This window comes from Mastigoproctus giganteus, chromosome 9 (assembly GCF_048544385.1).
Source record: "Mastigoproctus giganteus isolate SK-2022 chromosome 9, ASM4854438v1, whole genome shotgun sequence".
Taxonomy (NCBI): Eukaryota; Metazoa; Arthropoda; class Arachnida; order Uropygi; family Thelyphonidae; genus Mastigoproctus; species Mastigoproctus giganteus.
This window is the reverse complement of record NC_143583.1, coordinates 149,622,487-149,643,616: the sequence shown is the minus strand read 5'-3', so window position 1 is coordinate 149,643,616 and position 21,130 is coordinate 149,622,487. Positions and strand designations below refer to the sequence as shown.

Below are 21,130 nucleotides of genomic sequence, written 5' to 3'. Positions count from 1 at the left end.
GTGTGCTACGCACTGCTGCTCCTTCCCACCTGGCTACGGAGGCGCCTTCTCATCATGTACCCCCTCCTATCATGTCTGGGCAGAATTGCAGACACTTTCAAATTTAACCCTATTTCACGACTTTTTTGCAACATTGACCTGTACTTGTTAAGTAAATCTGCAGATCTCCTACTCTTAATGTCATTGGTGCCAACGTGTACAACAATATCACCTTTTCTGCCCTTAAAAGATGATATATGCTTTACAACATCATCAACTTTTGCCTCTGGTAGACATATCCTGGTCCTGTTCCATCTATCCTTTTTACACAATATATTCCCCATCTCGCTGACAATAGAGTCACCAACAATAACTAGTTCCTTTGGGACCAACGCATTCTGCCTTGGAGATTGCCGCTGTGTTGCCTGATGCCCAGGAGTGAGCTCTGGCGTTGAGTTGGGCAGCTGAGAGCTTGACTGACCCCTCATATTAATTTCTTCGAGGGCATCTACCCTACACCTCAAGCTCTCATAGACGCTCAGTAGAACGCTGAGTTGATGCCTAATTTCTAGACACTCTCTGTACCTGGCACACACAAAGACATCCTCCTTGGCTAGATCATGTTCTGTTCGAAAGAGTTCGGCAAACATTTCACAAGTTGCACATTTTTTTACGCTGCAATGTGTTGGAGAATTGCCTCCCTCAGTTCTCCCCCAAGTCACAGCACTCCTGCCATTTTGTGCCCGTTGCTTTGCTGCTCTGGTCTGGGGCATGATATTTTAAATTAATAAGATCAATAAATTTAATTAATTAATAGTCAATACTCACTATCGAATAGAATCCTAAATGCAGTGATGCATATTACGCTATATAATTATACGTTAGAGCTGCCTAGTTATCACAATTAAAAATTCAAATTCCCTACTACTCCATACAAAAACAATGGCAAGATTCGAATGAAATAACGGTTTTACGTATATTAAGTAGTATTCTACAAAAACTCTTTATCTAAATTAAAAATAACCAGCTTAACAATAACTATAAGGCTACGTATAAAGTACAATATAAAATAATAATTAGGTAAATAAAAAGGCAAACACTTATCGCTTTTTCAGAGCCTGTAATTCACATCTGTAATTTTTAAAGAGAGTCAGCGCCCTCTCCGATGATAAATAATACAATGAGCAATGACTGCTGCTTGTGGTGTCATAGCCATTCTTATGAATTCCAGAGTTCTTGCTAAACACATCCCACTGCAGACCACATGCTGATTTAGGGTTTGTGTTTACCATTGTTTCTATATATGTCTTTTACCAAACAAAAATGTACTCTAAAAATATCCAGATAAGCTTGATTATGCAGTGTCCTCTTTTTTTGTCTGCTGGAAAATTTTAACAGGCACATCACTTTAGTGATCTCAAATAGACGGAACACTAACTGAAATCTCTTCAACTTTTCTGCATTTCCTGGAAAAGCAGAATCTTGACCAAGACTGAGTACTGAGGATAACACTTCTGTCTGCTTCCCAGCTGGAAAATCTACAGCAATCGATCTTGGAATTTGTCCTCCAGAATTTCCAAATATCCAGTGTTTTAGATAGTCTTCTCAATAGTGATTGCTACCCAGTTGTGCATAAATTTCAAACCACCATTTCACAACAGACAGAAACCTGCATAAAATAGAAATTCTCTATTTTGTATTAGAACCTATTCACCAACAGTATCTCCTTTGATGATCAAATCATCAAATGCTAACCAGTTGGATGATGTTACTGGTTTCATTATGGCATAAGTTCTAACAGCAGCAGCAACTAATACTATATCCCAGGATCATTCATCACGTTTTTGGCTAGGGGCTATAACAGATAAAAATGCTGAATGTTATGGGTTGCAGGGCTTCTTGTTTGAAGCTGGTCGTGGACTGTAAGAATGGATCCTTACCACTAATTAATTATGCAATTTTCAAAAGAAATTTAATTTTTGTTATCAGTGTTTATATTTACAGTTTATTTTTTTACATTTAATAATTAAATATGAGCATTTATGTTATAAATAAGTACCAATAATTTTTATGTGGTTATAATAATACTGAGGAAGATGCATAAAAACATGATTTTTCTTTATTGTTTTCTTATTAGAAAACAATATGGAAAAATAGATTAAAACAGATATTTTCAAAAGTTAAGAAAAACTATATTTTGTGGAACACTATCTTGAAACCAGAGCAACGCATAACAAGCCCTTTAGGGCTGTAGGCTGCATAGTATAAAGGAATTGGGTACAGTTTGACATCTCTGCTATGCCCCCAAACCTTTGCTGGTGCGTCGATGGATATGCATGTTATCATCCTTAAAAAGAGAGAAAGAAAAGAAAAGAAAAAAAGCACAAGGCATGGAACTATTCTGAAATACTCTACAACTGAATATCTAATTTCAAAAACTCAAAGCATAAGTGCACAACATAAGAGGGGAGAGAGGAAAAGAAATAATTAATTCTTGAAATTCGTTTGCTTCCACTATTACATAGAATACAAATAGGTGAATTATTTGGAATGCAATCAAAAAACTGATAGTAAGTTGAAATGGGCAGGACTTATCCTATCCAGTGAAAATGAAAATAGGATATACTGTGGTAGAGCTTTCTCTGAAGTCTCATATCTGAATATTTAAAATTTTTTAAATTTAAATTTAAGAAGCTAAAAATTAAATTTAAACATCAACCTGTTTCATTTATATAATCAGCCCTTTATAATATTTGAACTGCAGAGATCTATAATATCATGCCCCCAAAACTAAATATCAGAGTCCTGAACTTGTTTTTTTTTCAGCAAGATGTTAAAAAGTAAATATCTGAAAGTAAAAGTAACTATCTAAGCTCTTGGCATCGGCGCCTCCGTAGCCAGGTGGGTAGAAGCAGCAGTGCGTAGCACACGCTTCTTGATTAAACCGGGGTTCGAGCCCATGACCACCAAATACGGAGGATGCGGAAAGGTCAGAGAAGGACCACCGCATATCCCCAGAGCAATATGGCCTTAGTTGCTAATGCTCCTAAAAACGAAATAACAACAGCTCTTGGCATCACTCAATAGTCATAGTCTTTCCCATATTTTGAAAATATGGAACTGATTTGTGTAACCATTATCCAGTATCCCTCACTAGCTACTCAGGTAAGGCATATTCAAAGAGACAATCTACAGCCAAGTAATATGGTATCTGGAATCTCAAGCTATGATGAATAGAAACCATTACAGATTCTGAAAAATCAGTCTAACATTTATTGCTGCTACCCGCATTGAAGCAAAATTAAAAAATCAAACTTCCTAATAAAAAAAAAAAAAAAAATATTACCATTATTTCACACACTAATTTCGCATTTTTAGAGAAATGTATTACACATTATTAACATTAATTTTCATTTTTCAGGGAATGTTTTTATGAGATGAATATTCTGTCATGGTATACCTGTACATTGATAAAGCCTTTGGTACTGTTTAGGGATATGGCATTCTTCAAGATATATGTGACATTAGCATTAGTAGAGGCATCTGATGCAAAAATGCAAGCTTATGCAGCATCAGCAAAAAAAAAAAAAAAAAACCCCTCCCATTTCACCCCTCTATTCATTCCAAATGCCTGTACAGCTCAGCCTTAAATTTATTTAGGCTATCAACTTCCACAAAAGATGGAAGTCTGTTCCACAAATCAACTACCCGCTGCTAAATGCAAATTTCCGCACATCTATTCTAAATATAGATAATATAAATACTCGTTTATCTGATAATATTGGTCAAAGTAACGCTTGCACTTACCACAAGCTTTCTTGTTTGTTACTGCAACAGAACATATTAGCAAGATTTTCTGTGGGCAGAAACATTTCAAATGAGCTGGAAGCTATGCCAGGGAATCAAGCTCAAATAACCTTAAGGGGTGTGTCAGGGTAGTTAACTATATGAGAACAGCGTACAAGTTTGTGCAAATGCAGCATATGAGTACGCAGCAGTTCTACAAAAAAAAAAAAAAAGCTTAAAAACGGCATCGTTTTAGTTATATCTCATATCGTGAATAACTTCACAACAAGTTGCCATGATATTGCCCTTCTTCGAATAAGTAATGCTTCACCAATGGAGAAGACTATAGTTACTTATTCTCATGGATGCCACCACTCAAACGGCACCATTTCAGGGATATTTGGCCCTTCTTTGGTGCGTTGGTAGGTAGGTACCCTGGTGATGCAATGATGACAAAACAGTTATGAAGTATAACTTCACAATATGAGAGATGCCTGATGGTGTATAAAGTTAGACTAAAGCACTTTAAGGGCTTAAGCCTCAGGCTGCAAAGAAGGGCCAAATAGCCCTGAAACGGTGCCATCTAGGTGCTGGTATCTGATGAGAATAAGTAACTATAGTCTTCTACGTTGGTGAAGCTTTACTTATTCGAAGTAGTTCAATATCATGGCAACTCGTTGTGAAGGTATTCACAATATGAGATATAACTAAAACGATGCTGTTTTTAGAATTTGTAGAATTACTGCATACTAATATGCTGCATTTGCACAAACTTGTATGTTGTCCAATTCTTTCGCAGCCTGAGGCTTAAAGTGCTTTAATCTATACGAGAAAACTAAGTTGTAAGTTGTAATTCAAACTGCTGGTTAGGACAAGTAATGCTGAATAATATGGCTTATGGAAACGTGGTGCCACCCAAAAAAAGGGGATGATGAGTTTCAGTATGGTATGTACATAGATATTTTGGAAGCATAGGGCAGATAGAAAGGGTGACGGAATTGTGCTTCTTATCAAAAGCAGCCTGAGTGTGACAAAAGCTTTTCCAGATTCAGACGTTTTGCTTGCTAATATAGAATCTGTATGATGTAAGATAGTTGGAAGCAAAGGTATAATGAGAGTGGGAGTAATTTACAGGCCAGGTGATTGTGAAGATTATTATGAGAGCCTCTACATGCAAATGGAATGGGCAAGTATGTGTGAATGTCTTATTATGGGTGATTTTAATTTGCCTTTAATTGATTGGAGCAAATGGGAAGGAAACTTCACATGGGGGGACTAAATTTTTAAATCAACTAGATGATTGCTATTTGTATCAACATGTCAGGGAAAAGAATACTCTAGACCTCATCATCACCCATGAACCAAATGACATAATAGGGCTGACAGTACAGGAACTAGTAGCAGGAAGTGATCATGGAGTTCTATGATGGACGATGAAGAGAGAGAGGTAGCAGTAGTTAAAGGCAAAGGAATAGGTTATAATTCCAGGAATGGAAATTATGATAGATTGAGACGCTACGTGGCCTCGATTAACTGGGTATATATCTTACAGAGAGCAAATACAATTGAATTATGGTATACCTTTAAAACATTAATCACAGAAGCCTTGAATTCTTATATACCATTAAAAAAATACTCCACGAGGAAGATTCCAAATTGGATGAATAAGGAAGTTGCCAGATTACTTGAGCAGAAAAAGATGGCATAGAAATGTTACAGAGCAATAAAAAGTAGTACTGAAGCCTATAACAGCTACAAATTGATGTGTAATAGTGCCGCAGAAAAGGTTAGGCTGGCAATGGTAGATTATGAGAAATCGCTGGCAAAGAAAGAGCAGAAAGGTGGATAAGGAATTCTTCACATATATAAATGCAAAGAAGAGAAAGACAAAGCAGATCGTACCCTTTTGTAATGGACGTGGGATAGTATTAGATACCCCAGCTGAAGTCGCAGATGAACTCAACAGTTATTTTGCATCGAAAATTATAGAAGAAAAACCCTTTACATCAATGAGAAATTATGGGAGTGAAGTTGAAAAAAATGTAATTAATGATGTTGAAATTTTACATGTTTATTTAATGAAAAAACTTTTGAGTCTACAGGCCAGTGAGAATCCTGGGGTTGATAGCATATACCCTCTGATCTTAAGGGAGGAAGCAAGTGAGTGCATTGAACCTTTGCAGCTAATTGTGAAAGCATCACTGGACTCAGGAGTGATTCCGTTGGATTGGAAAAGTGCCAATGTGTTTCCAATACACAAGGGCAGTTCTAAGAGTGAAGTGGGAAATTACCAGCCAGTTAGTCTAACTTCAGTAGTAGGGAAAATCATGGAGACAATGATCAAGGGTGGAATTCAGGATCATTTAGATAGAAATGGAATTCTGAAGGACATGCAGCATGGTTTTGTAATGGGAAAATCATGTTTAACTAATCTGGTTAGCTATCTGGTGCACTCAAGAGCTGGACTTGGTGAATAATTTCGACATTGTTTATTTGGATTTCGGCAAAGCATTTGACTCAGTCCCACGTGAGCGGTTACTTTATAAGCTTGAACAGGTTGGAATCACAGGGAAAATCCTTAGATGGATAGCTAGATGGCTTCAGGGCAGGAGTCAGAGGGTTGTGATAAATGGTTATTCCTCAGATTGGGTTTACCAAGGATCAGTATTGGGATCACTGTGGTTTTTAATTTTCGTAAATGGCATCCATGAAGAGATAGAGGGCATGATGTCTAAATTTGCAGATGATGTAAAGATTGGTAGAGTAGTTCCAGGCTTTTTCAAGATTGGAGCTTCTTTGCACCATATGACTAAAAGGCAATAATAATAATAATAATAAAAAGTTATAATATTTACTTAATGTTTTATTAATTTTATGCCATAAAGTGACTGTGATGTGATGAATTACATTTTTGCTAATACAAAACATGATAAGTTACACAATTTGTAATATGGAACTGCGAAGAAAATTAAATAATGACCTGGTATGTATAATACTGATGACAGCAGTATGAGTTGAAAGGGTAGAGCATAAACAAATCTTCTCCCTCTGCACTATGCACTGCCAAGGTGGATTTCCAAGGATCCAGTGGCATGGCTGTTCCAAAGTCCCCAAGGCTGTAGTGACCCAGGAACAACTGTCTAGTGTTAGTCTAGGGGTCCCTGCAGCCTTATTTTTAGGGCTTCTAAAAATATGTGTACTGGGATCCCAGACTACCTAAATCCGGCATTGCTCATTTGACCACTCGTGATCTGAGGAATGCAGGAGCAAATATTTTGTTTAAGAAAACTGGACTGAACTGTCACATACTTGTAAAAAAAATAGTGCTGATTGCAAAACTTTGGTATACAAATATAAAGTCATGTTATGTCCAATTCATAATTGACAGTGGTGCAGTTGGGAAGAGATTGTTGGGGAATGAAGGGATCCTCTTACCAAGAGAGGCTTAAGTTCTGCAAATTGCATTGGCTGGAGACTAGGCACCTGCGAGGTGATCTGATTGAGGTGTATAAGGCCTTAAATGAATTGAGCACGCTGAATTCTGATGGGATCCTTCCACTTGTTCAGATTACTAACATAAGGGGGCATAAATTCAAATTAAGAAAAGACAGATGTAGAATAGATGTGTGGAAATTTGCCTTTAGCCAGCGGGTAGTTAATTGCTGGAACAAACTTCCAGCTGTCATTGTGGAAGTTGATAGGTTAAATAAATTTAAGGAGGAACTGGACAGGCATTTGGAGGGAATGGTGTGATTTATTTATTATTATTATTTTTATTATTTTTTATTTTTTGGCTGATGCTGCTTAAGCTCATACACTTGCTTTCTTGCACACATGCCACTATTACTACTACTAGTACTATGTTTTTCAACTTGAGCAAGTACCTTGTATAAATTTTCATTTTTTATAGAAATTGTATTTCTTTAGGTGCTCTTGAGAAATTGGTTATTAGACTTCAGTTCCCAGAAGAGTTATAAAATTTTGGGTTGGTTATCCCTTGTTCAAGTTTGCCTTACAATTCTGTTGAAAAGCTACAAATTCAAGCAGTACCAAGGAAGTTGGACAGCAATTAAAATTTCTGAACTGAGGTAAAATCCTTGTCACAATAATAGGATGTACATCTTTTTTGCAATGTTTTTGAAGTTTGCATTACAAAAGAGGACTTTTTTTTCCCTTATTGTATTAATCAAATGGAGCATATTCATAATGAATTACCTCAATGTTGTACTGCAAATAGTATACTAAATGATAGCAATAAGGTGTGTAATTTGTGTATCTCTTTTAAAGTATTTACATCTCTGACTACTTATTTTAAGACAGCATTGTTATAAGTGCTAAGTGGAGTTTATTTTTAACCATTAGCTTATTTTTAATGATATTGATGTTTTTTTTTTTTGTAAAATAATTCAATGATTGAGTTTTTTTTAATAGTTGGTATCGTTATTCATACTCTAGATTCCTACTTTCTTTTGTGCTCCATATAAGTAAATACTGTATTTCTTCGATTCTAAGATGCCAGCGATTGTAAGATGCACCTTAATTTCAGTACCACCAACAGAAAAAAAGTTTTGATTCTAAGAAAAAAAAAAATAAATAAAATAAAACGCTAAAATATATCTAACAAATATTTTTATTATAATAGAATTCAATTTACTAACAACAATAGTATTTATCAGTAGTTATGTTATTCATCACTTCCTTTCGCGATATCTGCATCTGAATCAATATCAGAATCTACTTCACATTCAGAGTCTGATTCTTCTGAGCCGTCGTTATCTTCATTATCCCATAATATATAGTCTTCTGAGCCATCTAGAGCATTGGTGATGCACCATTTTTTAAATGAAGCTTCACTATTCTTTCTGGGATTAGCTTCCAAGCTGTTGATACTCATTCTGCCATTCTGATTCCGACACTTTCATAATTGTTCCGGAAAGTTTCATCAGAAGGGTGTCAGTCAACAGCCAGGATTCATATTCCTTTCTCAAGTAATCCTTAAATGGTTTATTGACGGAAACATCGAGTGGCTGCAGTCGGCTAGTCATGCCACCAGGAATCACAACCAAGTCACCACATTTTTGCACAATTTATATTTTTGACCCATTCAGACAAATGTCCATGATATGCATCAAGTACTGGCATGCTAGGTGGGTTATGAAGGCTTCCAGGACATCTGCTCCACACAACATTTAGCCAGTCTTCTGGCTAAATTTTTTTGTGCATGCAAAATAACATCTTTGAGGAAATTTTCATTCTTCGGTATGGTTTTTCGATTTAAAATTAAATATGGTGGCAACTTTCGAACATTAGCAGTGATGCATAGCATCACGGTGATACGCTGCTTTTCGTAGCCTGTGCTTATTATCTTGATTTCTTTAGCATTGACAGTGTAATTTTGAGGCATATTGAAGAAGACTGGGGTTTCATCACCATTTCTAATTTGACTAAACTCATAGTTTCTTTTTTTCCTTAATTTCATCACCTGTTGCTGAAAGTTAATTAGCTTCTGTTGAAAGTCTGCAGGAATTTTTTGACAGATAGATTTTCGGCATCTTAATGATAATCCGCTACTACGCATGAGTCTGTCGCACCAGCTGCAACTGCCTTTAAAAATTATTTTCTCTATTCCGAGGGACTTGTTTGTTTGTTTGTTATTTGGTTTTTAGGAGCATTAGCAACTAAGGCCATATTGCTCCGGGAATATGTGGTGGTCATTCCCTTGACCTTTCCGTATCCTCTGTATTTGGTGGTGATGGGCTCGAACGCCGGTCTAATCAAGAAGGTCTAATCAGGAGGCGAAATTAAATATGGTGACCTGCCAGTTTCTCCGGCTTTCAATTGCATGGCTTGTCGAGTGATGGGTAATCCTTTTGCACATGTCTCTGTTACAAAACATATCACAGCTTCATCGACTTGTGGGAATCTTCCTCTCTTAGGCCCTGTAAAGCACTTGGTTGTTGCTTTGCATGAAAATATGGAATTGCGATCATTTCTCCAATGGCGAACATTTACTTCACTAATGTCAAAATGTCGACCCGCAGCTCTATTTCCATGTTCTTTTGCATACACAATAACTTATTGTTTCAATGCAGCTTCATAGTGAAATCCTTTTGACAACATTTTAATGTTCAATAAGGGATCAAAATGAATGAAATACAGTAACTCCACTTCTTACTTACTTTCGAAGATACAGACAAAACTTCTTAGTTTTCGCTAAGTGAGCTCCACTATAATGAAATAATGGTGGTTTCACATTTCGAAAGTGCATGAAATCACCCACACCACTTTATTTTCCAATGGAATTGGAGAATGCGATAATGGTAAAACTTGGAGGCGGGGTTTCCGCATAAAAACAAAACGTGTGAGGCCGTTATGCAAAGCATGGGAAAATTACAAAAAAAACTGCGATTAAGATGCCATCAATTCTAAGATGCACTCCATTTTTAGAGATGTTTATAGGGGAAAAAAGTGCATCTTAGAATCGAAGAAGAAACATGGTGATATGCAATTTATAATAAGTATGTATTGTCAAGTATGTCCACCCACTGTGGACTTTAATAACATCAATAATCTTTTGGTGATATGCAGTTTATAATAAGTATGTCCACCCACTGTGGACTTTAATAACATCAATAATCCTTTGGAGGGGACAGATTTTCTATAGTTTGTGGAAACTGGAGAATCTTGCTCCATTTCATATAAGACTGCAGCTAATTTTCTGCCTGAACTAGTATACTTTAATCTGACTGATAATAGTTTTTTTGGAAAAATTAACTACTTTATTGTATTCTTAAAACAGATACAGTCTGTAAAAGATTCCATTCTAACCAGTATCAATAAGCTTCAGTAAAGTTGAAAAACATTTTTATCTCGCTATGAAGATTGTTATCTAGCCTATAAAGAAAGAAAGGGAAGGGAAGGATGAGGAACCAAGAAATAATAGAGAAAATTAATTAAAGATGAAGATCACTGCTACAATACTTCGTTAGCAGGTTGAAGATTTAAATTTATATATGAAATTTCCCAAACTAATTTGAAATAGATAGATATTCATCGTTATTTGAAGGCATAAAAACAGAATTTCCAGTAAAGTTTCTATGCATAAAATTAAATATCTGTAACAGCCACAAAAATTTCATCACCTCCCTCATAAAGTTTGATTTCATTGCTATCTTCTTGTCCATGTGAAATTAATTACGCGAATTTATCTGCCTGCTATCATCAGTTTTCTATTCAGTAGTGGTATGGCATATAATCAATTAACTCTGAGGAAAAAGGTGTAATTACTGCTGTTTTAGGGAGATATTCTATTCAGTATATTTTCAAAAGCTGTGGCTATAATGAATCTTCTGTGTCAAGAGTTCTTAAAAAGAAACTTGGGACTACAAATGTCAAAAGAAAATCTAGTCTAGGTTTTAAGCAGATTATTCTAGCACAGGACGCACTTTTAAAATGTTTAGGGCTCCATAATCTCGTGCAATCTACACAATCCTGAAACCATATGGAAGGAACGTATTGATGTAAAGGCAAGTATTAGTATGAATAGTGGCAAATGATGTAAGAAAGCAAGCTTATGCCACATCAGCCAGAACAGCCCTCTCTAATAATTTGCCTAATCCTTTCTTAGATTTATTTAAACTCTCCACTTCCACAGCATCAAATGGAAGTTTGTTCCAACAATCAGTTACACTCTGGGTGAAAGCAGATTTTCACACATTAATTTTGCAACCATATTTTTGAGTTTAAATTTATGTCCCTTTGTCTTCCAAAAAGAGTTAGTATGTATCAGCATTTAAATTAGTCATTCTGTTTAAGACCTTAAATATTTTCATCATATCTTCTCACAGGCGCCTCTGCTTTTGTGTCCCTGACTGATTTTGTTACTCTTCTCTGCATCCATTCCAACAGATCTACTTCCTTTCTAAAATAAGGCTTCCATATCTGTATGCAGCCTAACCATTATGTAATATCACCTCCTCATCCTTGCTAGAAAAATTCCTGTATAACATAGACAGAGTGCCATGAGCTGTCCTAGTAGCCTGTCTGGGCTGCTCAGAGAACTTTACATTGTCTGAACTGTACAGTTATTCCCAGGTCTTTTTGTTCTCCACAAACTTGATTGTGGTACTTCACAATTAGTATGTTATTCTGAGTTTAATGCTACCTGCATGCAGCACCTTGCATTTAACAATTTTAAGTTGTTAGGTTAAACCACAGTTGCCACTTCTCAGCCCATTTTCCTAACTTTTTTAGGTGTCGTCTGCTTTGATTCCTGTCATTAACTGCTCAGCCAACCTTTGTAACATCTGCAGACTTAAATGCTAAGCTTGATATGCCTTTCATCAGTATTATTAATAAATATTGAAACCAATAAAAGGCCCATCACTGAACCCCCACAGAACTCCACTAAATAACAATAGTCCTAGTAGAGCAGTGCTCAGTAATGACTACTCTGTTTTATGCCACTCAACCATCCCTCTGTTTATAGCAGTAAACCATTCCCAATGTGACACTGCTCCACTTTGTACTACAGCAGTCTTTTTAATGTGGAACAGTAGCAAAAGGTTTTTTGAAATGTAAGTATATGATGTCAAAATTATTTTGACATTCAGTTCCTTTGTTACTGCATCATAATATCCAATCAGATTGGTCAGAAAATATTGTCCCTTAACAAATGCATGCTGCAACTGCAGCATCAACAGATTCTTGTTTAAACATTCCTTCATTACTTCTTTAATTGTTGACTCCACTATTTTCTTTGAAACAGAAGTCAAACTAACAGGTCTGTTATTATTATTATTAGCCATATGGTGCCAAAAAAAAAGTTACCCTGAGAGAGAGAGAGAGAGAGAGAGAGAGAGAGAGAGAGAGAGAGAGAGAGAGAGAGAGAGAGAATATGAAAATGAATCACCAAGAAAGAGAAGAATGATGATATCCAGCTCAGGACTTACTCATATCATCCTTCAATCCCCTTTGTGAACTGGGGATACATAACTTTTTTTAAGGCAGTTAGATACATTCCTTATTGACTTTTAGTTTCAACAATTTATCTTCCAATTTCTTCTCAGCTTTCAAACAAAATTATTTAGTTCCCCAATTATAACTCATATTCTGGTATCCCCATCTCAGAAACTTCTTGGCACATCAATATAGATGCAGCATTATATATTCAGTTGTCAGCAACCTAAATAGGATCATCAATAATTATGCCATTTATATCTAGTGGACCAATGTGGTTCATCTCTTTTCTTTGTTTTTACATAAGTATGGAATTTTTTAGCATTAGCAAAGGCATATGATGCAAGAAAGCATGTTTATACAGCATCAGCCAAAAAAAAAAAAAAAAACACTTCCCAGTTCCCCCATCCGTTCATTCCAAAAGTTTGGCCAGTTATTCCAGGAATTTATTTAAACTAGCAACTTCCACAATGACAGGAGTTCTTCAAGCAAATAATTACCCCCTCAAATTCATAATCTGAGCAAGAGGAAGAATCCCATCACCATTGAGCATGCTCAAACCATTCAAGCCCTTATACACCTTAATCAGATAACCTTGCAGGTGCCTAGTCTCCAAATGCTGCAATTTTCAGAAACAACCTTTCTTGGTAAGAGCAACCCTTTGTTCCCCTTACCAATATCGTTGCCCTTCTCTATACTTGTTCCAGGAGTCCTACATCCTTCCTAAAATGAGGCCTCCAGACCTGTATCCAGTAGTCAAGGTGTGGCCTGACCATTGCTTTACACAAGGGGATAACCTTCTCCTTATCCCTGCTAGAAAAAGTCCTGTATATCATTGACAAGACACCATGAGCTACTCTTGCAGACTGTCTGCATTGCTCAGAAAACTTCATATCTATGCTGAGTGTAGTTCCACGCTGTTGATATGTTATTCTGGGGGTTACTGCTACCCACATGCAGTACTTTATAATTTTCAATGTTAAACTTCAGTTGCTACCTCTCAGCCCATTTGCTCAATTTCTCTAGATCCTGCCAACCTTCATATCGTCTGCAAACTTGGACATTAAGCCTGATATACTTTCATCAATATCATTAATAAATACAGAAATCAACAATGGGCCCAACACTGAACCCAGGGGGGGGGACTCCACTAATAACATTAGTCAGTGAAGAGTGGTGTCCATTGATTACCACTAACTGTATTCTCCCACTCAACTACCCCTTTATCCATCGCAGCAAGTTGCCCTTAATTCCATACTGCTCAATTTGTACAGCAGGCTTCCATGTGCAACATTATCAAAACCTTTCCTAAAATCCAAGTATCAGTCCTCTTATAACATGCATTTACACTACACGAATTCAATCAAACACCATTTATAAATAGGGGAACGATGTCACATATAACATGAACCGAATTCACTTATGCAAGATTCAGCTTCGCATTTAAAAGAAATGGCAGTTGAATGCAGTGAATCACAACAGCTGAACGCAGCACTTACTGCATTGTTTACTCAGTTGCTACACGTGCGCTGCTTTGTTTGTGTATCAAACGTGCCTCCTCATTTTTGTTCTTTTTATACTGTAATTATGCTTTATTCCCTAAAAGCGAGTAAAATACTTGAAAATAGTGTGAAAAGGAAGCATGCTGAAGATACTGCTGGTTCAGAGAGAAAAAGAAAAGTGGCTAAGGTAATGAAAGCCAATACGATAACCATGGCAAACTATGTTACTCTCACTAGACAAACTGGTTTGCTGCTACTGCAGTTTCTCCCTGCATTCTCGGTAAACAGATGGTGCATGTTATCGGTAGTGGCAGTAGAAGTCAAGAACGATATATTGATTGACATGTCGGCATGACAGATGAAATTAGGAAACATTATTTCCTGTCTTAATCTTTAAGGTTAGGTTATGAAATAATGTTACCTAACTGCTGAGAACAATTAAAATATTATTCCCAACTTAACCTTAAAGGTTAAGTTAGGAAATAACATAACTAACATGACTTCTAAGAACAATTAAAAAGAATAGAGAAAATAAAAGCAACTTTTATAGCAGGAACAACTCAAAGTGTAACAAAAGACATTAGATCAAGACACAAAGAATTGGAAGAGATGGAACATCTGTTATCTGTTTGGATAGAAGATCACACAAAGAAGAGCTCAGGAACAAGTTTGCTTACCTTAAAAGCAAAAGAATTAGCAATATTTTATTATGTAAAAATTGTAATGAAATATGTAAGTATTTTATTAGGATTATTTATTGCATTTGGAGATGTTTGGTTACAAATGTGTGTTCAATCTTGGGTGGTTGGCACCTAACCCTATTTTTCCCACCAATTTCTCCTCCACTTTTCTCTCAGTTTTTACAAAGTCATTTAGCTCCCAATTAGAGTTTGATAAACTGCTGGCCTCCATTTCTCTACAGAATTCCTCATGTGTGAATGTACATGCAAAATACAGGCAGTTCTCGCTTTACGAGTTCCCGGGTTACGAGTTTTTCCCCCCCAAGGATCAAGTACCAACAAAATCGAAAATGTGAATATTAATTGCAAAAAACGAATGTTAAACATTCATAAATACTGCCTTCCAAACCGTATGCAAAACTATACAATACAGTGTACCCCGCTTTATGATATTAATCAGTTCCAGAGACACCATCGTATCTTTAAAATATCGTTTTGGAAATTTGTTTCAAGATCTCGGAGGTTGAAATTTTTGCTGTATAACTAAGCTATTTATCATTCTAAAATGTCATTTTTAAGGTCATGAGCATGACCTTAAGACCATATAAAAGGTCATGAGCATGGTTTATAAATTGTATTACAACTTTACAAGTTAATTCGTTCCTAGCACGTGCTCATAAAGTGAGAATTCCCACAGACATAATGTTAAAAATAGAGGTTACTTTCTCAACAATGAAATTTGTTTTTGTTTAAACAATGATTGATTTATCCAAAGAAATGAAAACATAGCCTGTAAAATCAAGCAAATTATAATAATAAAGAAATTATTTATGACTTACAAATTTTAAAGAATGTTTATTCTTCATCATCATCATCGACTAAATGCACACTCGTTGATCACTTATTATTGGCTCAGCACTCGTTGGTTTGTTGCACAAGGAGTCGTCTTCTTCAGAAATGCTTCAAGAGGCATTTGTTTCCAAGTTAATATTCTCTTTTCTTTATAAATTTCAATAGGTGCATAAGCATTTTTTAACAGAACACACAAATTGCAACTAACACGATTTGCGCAGAGTAACAAGTTTACAAAGCAAAAAAAAAGGAATGAAGAGAAATTTTTTTGTACAATTGAAGATTTCAGTAAAGGGCAGACACATTTCACCATAATAATGCAAAAAACCACACAATTCAAGCTATTGGTATTTTCACAAATGCAATAACATCGAGTTTACTACATGTTTATAATTGCTTGCAGTAACAGAAAAGCCCAATAAACCGGGAAGTGCAAATTGTTTTTATTGTTTTATGGTCGTGACCTCCAGAAATGTGCTTTAGAAAAATATCACAAAGCCATTCAAAATTGGTTCTTATAACATATGATAATGATGAAAGTTTAGTGCATTTAATGATTTGAATTGGTAACTAATGAAATTTACACTATAAAAATTATCTATTAGGGAGTTGTATAGCGAAAATTTCAACTAACGAGGTTGTGGAACGAATTACCAAAAAATAATGTGTTATTGGGTTCACATTACAATATTTTTACCATACGATGGTGTCTCTGGAATGGATTAATATCGTAAAGCTGGGAACACTGTATTGTATAGCTATGCACGTGGTTTGAAATGCAGTATTTATGAATGTTTAACATTCATTTTTTGCAATTAATGTTCATATTTTCGATTTTGTTGATACTTGATACTTGGAAAAAAAAACTCGTAAACCCGGGAACTTGTAAGGCGAGAACTGCTTGTAGTTACCAATTCAAATCATTAAAATGCACCACACTTTTATCATTATCATATGTTCCCGTTATAAGAATCAATTTTAAACGTCTTTGTGATATTTTTCTAAAACATTTCTAGGGGTCACGACCATAAAACAATAAAAACAATTTGCACTTTCCAGTTTACTGAGCTTTACTGTTAGCACAATCAATTATAAACAGTGATAAACTTGATCTTCTTGCATTTGTGAAAATACCAATAACTGGAATTGTATGGTTTTTTACTTTATTAGGGTTAAATGTGTTTCTCCTTTACTGAAATCTTCATCATATAAAAAACATAAATAAATTTTTAAAATCTTCTCTTCATTCCTTTTTTTTTTTTAAGCTTTGTAAACTTGTTCTCCACCGCGAATCGTGTTAGTTGCAATATGTGTGTGCCGTTAAAAAATGCTTATGCATGCAGTCGTGAAATTTATAATTAAAAGAGAAGATTATCTTGGAAACAAATGCCTCTTGAAACATTTCTGAAGAAGACGACTCCTTGTGCAACAAACCAACAAGTGCCGAGCCAATAATGAGTGATCAACGAGTGTGCATTTAGTCAATGATGATGAAGAATAAACATTCTTTAACATTTGTAAGTCGTAAATAATTTCTCTATTATTATAATTTGCTTGATTTTACAGGCTGTTTTCATTTTTTTCGATTAATAAATCATTGTTTAAAGAAACTAATTAGCTAACTAATTTCATTGTTGAGAACGAAACTCCTATTTTTAACCTTATTCTATGGGGTATAAATTCTCGATTTACGAGTTTTCGCTTTATGAGCGTGCGCTAGGAATGAATTAACTTGTAAAGTTGAGAACTACTTTACTCGTTCAGTCTGTAAGCCACCTGAGCAGGATCTTCAACAGTCAAACCATTGATATCGAGTGGTCCAATCCGATTAATCCCTTTCCTTCTAGAGTTTACATAAGTAAAGAAATTTTTGCTGTTTTTCTTTGCATTCTTTACCAAAGATTTTTCGTAATCTGTTTTCACCTGCCTAACTTCCTTTGTGACTTGATTACAGATTAGCTTATATCTACCATAGGCTTCTGTGTCTCCTGATAATTTATATGCATCCTATGCATTTTTCTTCTCTGCCATGAGTCTCATTAGTTCATCTGATATCCATTTAGGCTTAAAACTTGAACAGTATCTCTTAGTTGGTATAAAAAGCATAGTAGCTTCCCTAAATACACTCACTTGTAAATTGCAATTGGCAAACAATATTATTTGGCCCCACTGGAAAGAATTTAAAAACTTGTAAGACCTCTTTTTAATCACCTTTATGAAAGCAAGATCCTTTCTCATTAACCTTTACAGTAGCTTTATCTTTAAGTAGATTCCACATCGGTACTCTGTGATTACTGCCTCTAGTATTTCCTTTGTCTGGAGATTCTGAATGCATTGCATGCAGAGTCTCTATTAATAATCAGATCACGAGTATTGCTTTCTCTTGTTGCCTCTCTCTCTAATATATTGGTTTAGAAAATAGTCATCCAATAAAACCATAAAAGTTCTGCTCCTGTGCAAATGGCCAATTCACAAGTTCCATTCAATATCTGGACTGGAAAGTTAAAATCCCCATTATTAGACTTACTGGCCCACTGTATTACCTGTATAGCTACTCATTATGAGAAAACTGTCCAGGGAAAACTTTTCATGAATGGCATGCTCTTCTCTTAATGCACATTGGCCTTTGTAAGAAAGCCACTCTTCTGATCCGGTTGGGAATCACCACGCAGTTAGACATAGGCCCAGGGAAGTTTCTTGAACCAGATGATTTGGGGCTACATACAAGCAAAGGAGTGACCATAATACAATTACCCCTCCCCTCTTAATTTCAGATAATCTTAGTATCATATTACACAATTTTATGCAGTGTACAGTAAATTAATTTTTTATCACAGTTAATTATGACTGATTATGGCCAGAAATAGCCTAAGTTTGAACACCATTGGAAAGTGCAGGCACATTATGGAACAGAAAATTGCTCCAAGAAGCTGCTTTGCCAAGCAAGATAACACCACAAAAAATCATATTTCATTTTTGGTACCATGAACTATGCAACAATTACATCAAAAATCTGATACATGCTCTGCCAAACAGATGCATTACAGTTTGACATGGACCAACAAAATACTAATATTTTCTGATATTTTATGAAATATGGACTTATGTCACAACCTTATATTTGCTGGAATTATTATTTTTATCTTTGTCTTCTTAAGTTAATGTTAACTCAGTGTCAAAATGAAAAAGCTAACTTAGAACTCAGAACATCAGTCAGTTATACAAAGTGACTTTTTCTAAATAAATATATCCAAATAGTTGCTTTTATAATTTCCTTTATCAGTACTTTAAGATAATTTCTTAAAGAAAATTATCAGTGATAAAGTATTTAAACATTATTTACAGTATTTAATCATTTGATTAGTTTATAATTATTCAACTTCTGATGCTTGTTTTGTAAAAAATTTATCATGATGCAATTTATTTGTCAGCTACTGTATGATATAAGATAGCTTTCCTGAGTAACTCTGAACAATAGAATTATCTAAGAGGTGAGATCAAAATGTTTGGGGACTGAACTAATATTTGGGAAATGATGAAGCTTCCTAGTTATTTGGATAAATCTCCTTTGAAGTCTCATTGACACTGTATGTACCAATTCTAATGCTTGTGCAACTTTTGGCGGCGCCTCCGTAGCCAGGTGGGCAGGAGCAGCAGTGCGTAGCACATGCTTCTTGATTAGACCAGGGTTCGAGCCCGTGCCCACCAAATACGGAGGGATGCGGAAATGTCAGAGAATGACCACCACATATCCCCGGAGCAATATGGCCTTAGTTGCTAATGGTCCTAAAAACCAAATAACAAACAAACAGCAACTTTTGTCCTTCTTTTGGGATTGTTATTAGTTCTTGTGTTACTTTCTGATATTGTCATCATTTGTTGCGAAATTCGCAACCTTTCATGGAGGCTTTAAGCTTAGAAACAACAACAACAAGAAAAATAATCATGGTTAAATCCAGTTGGCATGGCTGATTTGGAGACCACTGTGATGGGGTGATTTTGTAAGATATTCTAGATTTTTTGGACCTTGGAGAATGTGTAGCCTTCCATTGAGAGAAATAGGCCTTTGTTTCCAGATCATAAACTCGTGACTTGTCATCAGTATTGATGAGAGAAAGAGATGTGGTGTGGGTCAGTAGTGACATGTTAATGAAGATCACAACATGCAAGAACTCACCTCTCTATAATTATTGTTAAGGATGTGAGGCGCAGACTTGGCTGAAATGCGTCACATTCCCAAATCTTTTGCTAACATTGATTGATATGTCCCATAAGAAATACCAGTTTCACTAGCAATTTGTGCATAGTTTTAATCACAGAGTGGACACTCCCCTGATTTACTCCCGGTGCCCTCATTTATGAACATGGAACTAACGCGGCCATCTAATGCGCATGCCCAATTTTAATAAAGCTGTTATTGTTTTTGAATTTGATTAGTGTTAATGGAGCGTAGCAAGTTCGATTTACGTTGCTTTTATCGTTATTATAATTATTTGTGTAGTTGTCTCTGATATCGTGGACAGAAAGAAGTATTTCTTTTGTAACAAAGCTGGAGTGCGATTCCACTGATTTCCGAAAGAAATTTAAGGTAATTTATCGTAATAAACTACCTTAAATTGATACAACTAGGAAATATTTAATTAATGAAATGGTAAAAAATAAACATACTGTTAATAGCTAATTAATAACTAATTCATAACTTATTACATTAATTAATATAAATAATGTATTGATATTAATCAAAGTAATGGTTTATCGAATAGTTAAATAATTTGAATCTAGATATTTCTAGGTGATAGTTCCCACTTGTTTTAGTCTAGTGAACTGTCCACAAGAAAGTCATAAGCATGTTTCAGTCTTTATCAGTATCTTTCTTAAAACTCCAATATCAAAATTACAGTTTATGAAATCAAGGATTGTATTAAAGACTGTGACACACTGCTTTATTATTATTATTATTAATTTATTTAGTTTTGTTGCTTGGACTGGACGTAAGTCTTTAGTCTTGCTTTTAATTTTATGACTTAAATCAATATGCCTTTATATATATATATATATGTATTAAGATATTGAATAAAGTATGCATAAATGGATGTGAAAGTTACACAGAGTGCCAGTAACTAGAAGGGTGAGGATAGTTGAAAAAGAAGTGTAGTAGATATGTGAAAGGTGAAAGATTATATGTATAGTAGATTTGTGAAAGGTGAAAGATTATATGTATAGTAGATATGTGAAAGGTGAAAGATCCTAAAAGTTATGATGAATTAAGGAAATATCTACTATACATATCTACATACATATCTGGTGGGAGAACTGTAAAGTAAAATTAGTACAGCAAAATACAATAAAACAAAAATAAAAGTAGAAAGTGGT

The 21,130-nt window shown here is 35.2% G+C and overlaps 1 protein-coding gene across 1 annotated transcript in view; it reads left to right on the top strand.

Annotated features, from left to right (window-relative positions):
• LOC150080815 (peroxisome biogenesis factor 10-like) overlaps positions 1-21,130 on the top strand; it is a 133,948-nt gene that overhangs the window by 77,468 nt on the left and 35,350 nt on the right. Inside the window, exon 6 of the mRNA XM_090380829.1 lies at positions 7,693-7,853. Within this exon, the coding sequence (XP_090236955.1) occupies positions 7,693-7,853 (161 nt within the window). The remainder of the gene's footprint in view (positions 1-7,692; positions 7,854-21,130) is intronic.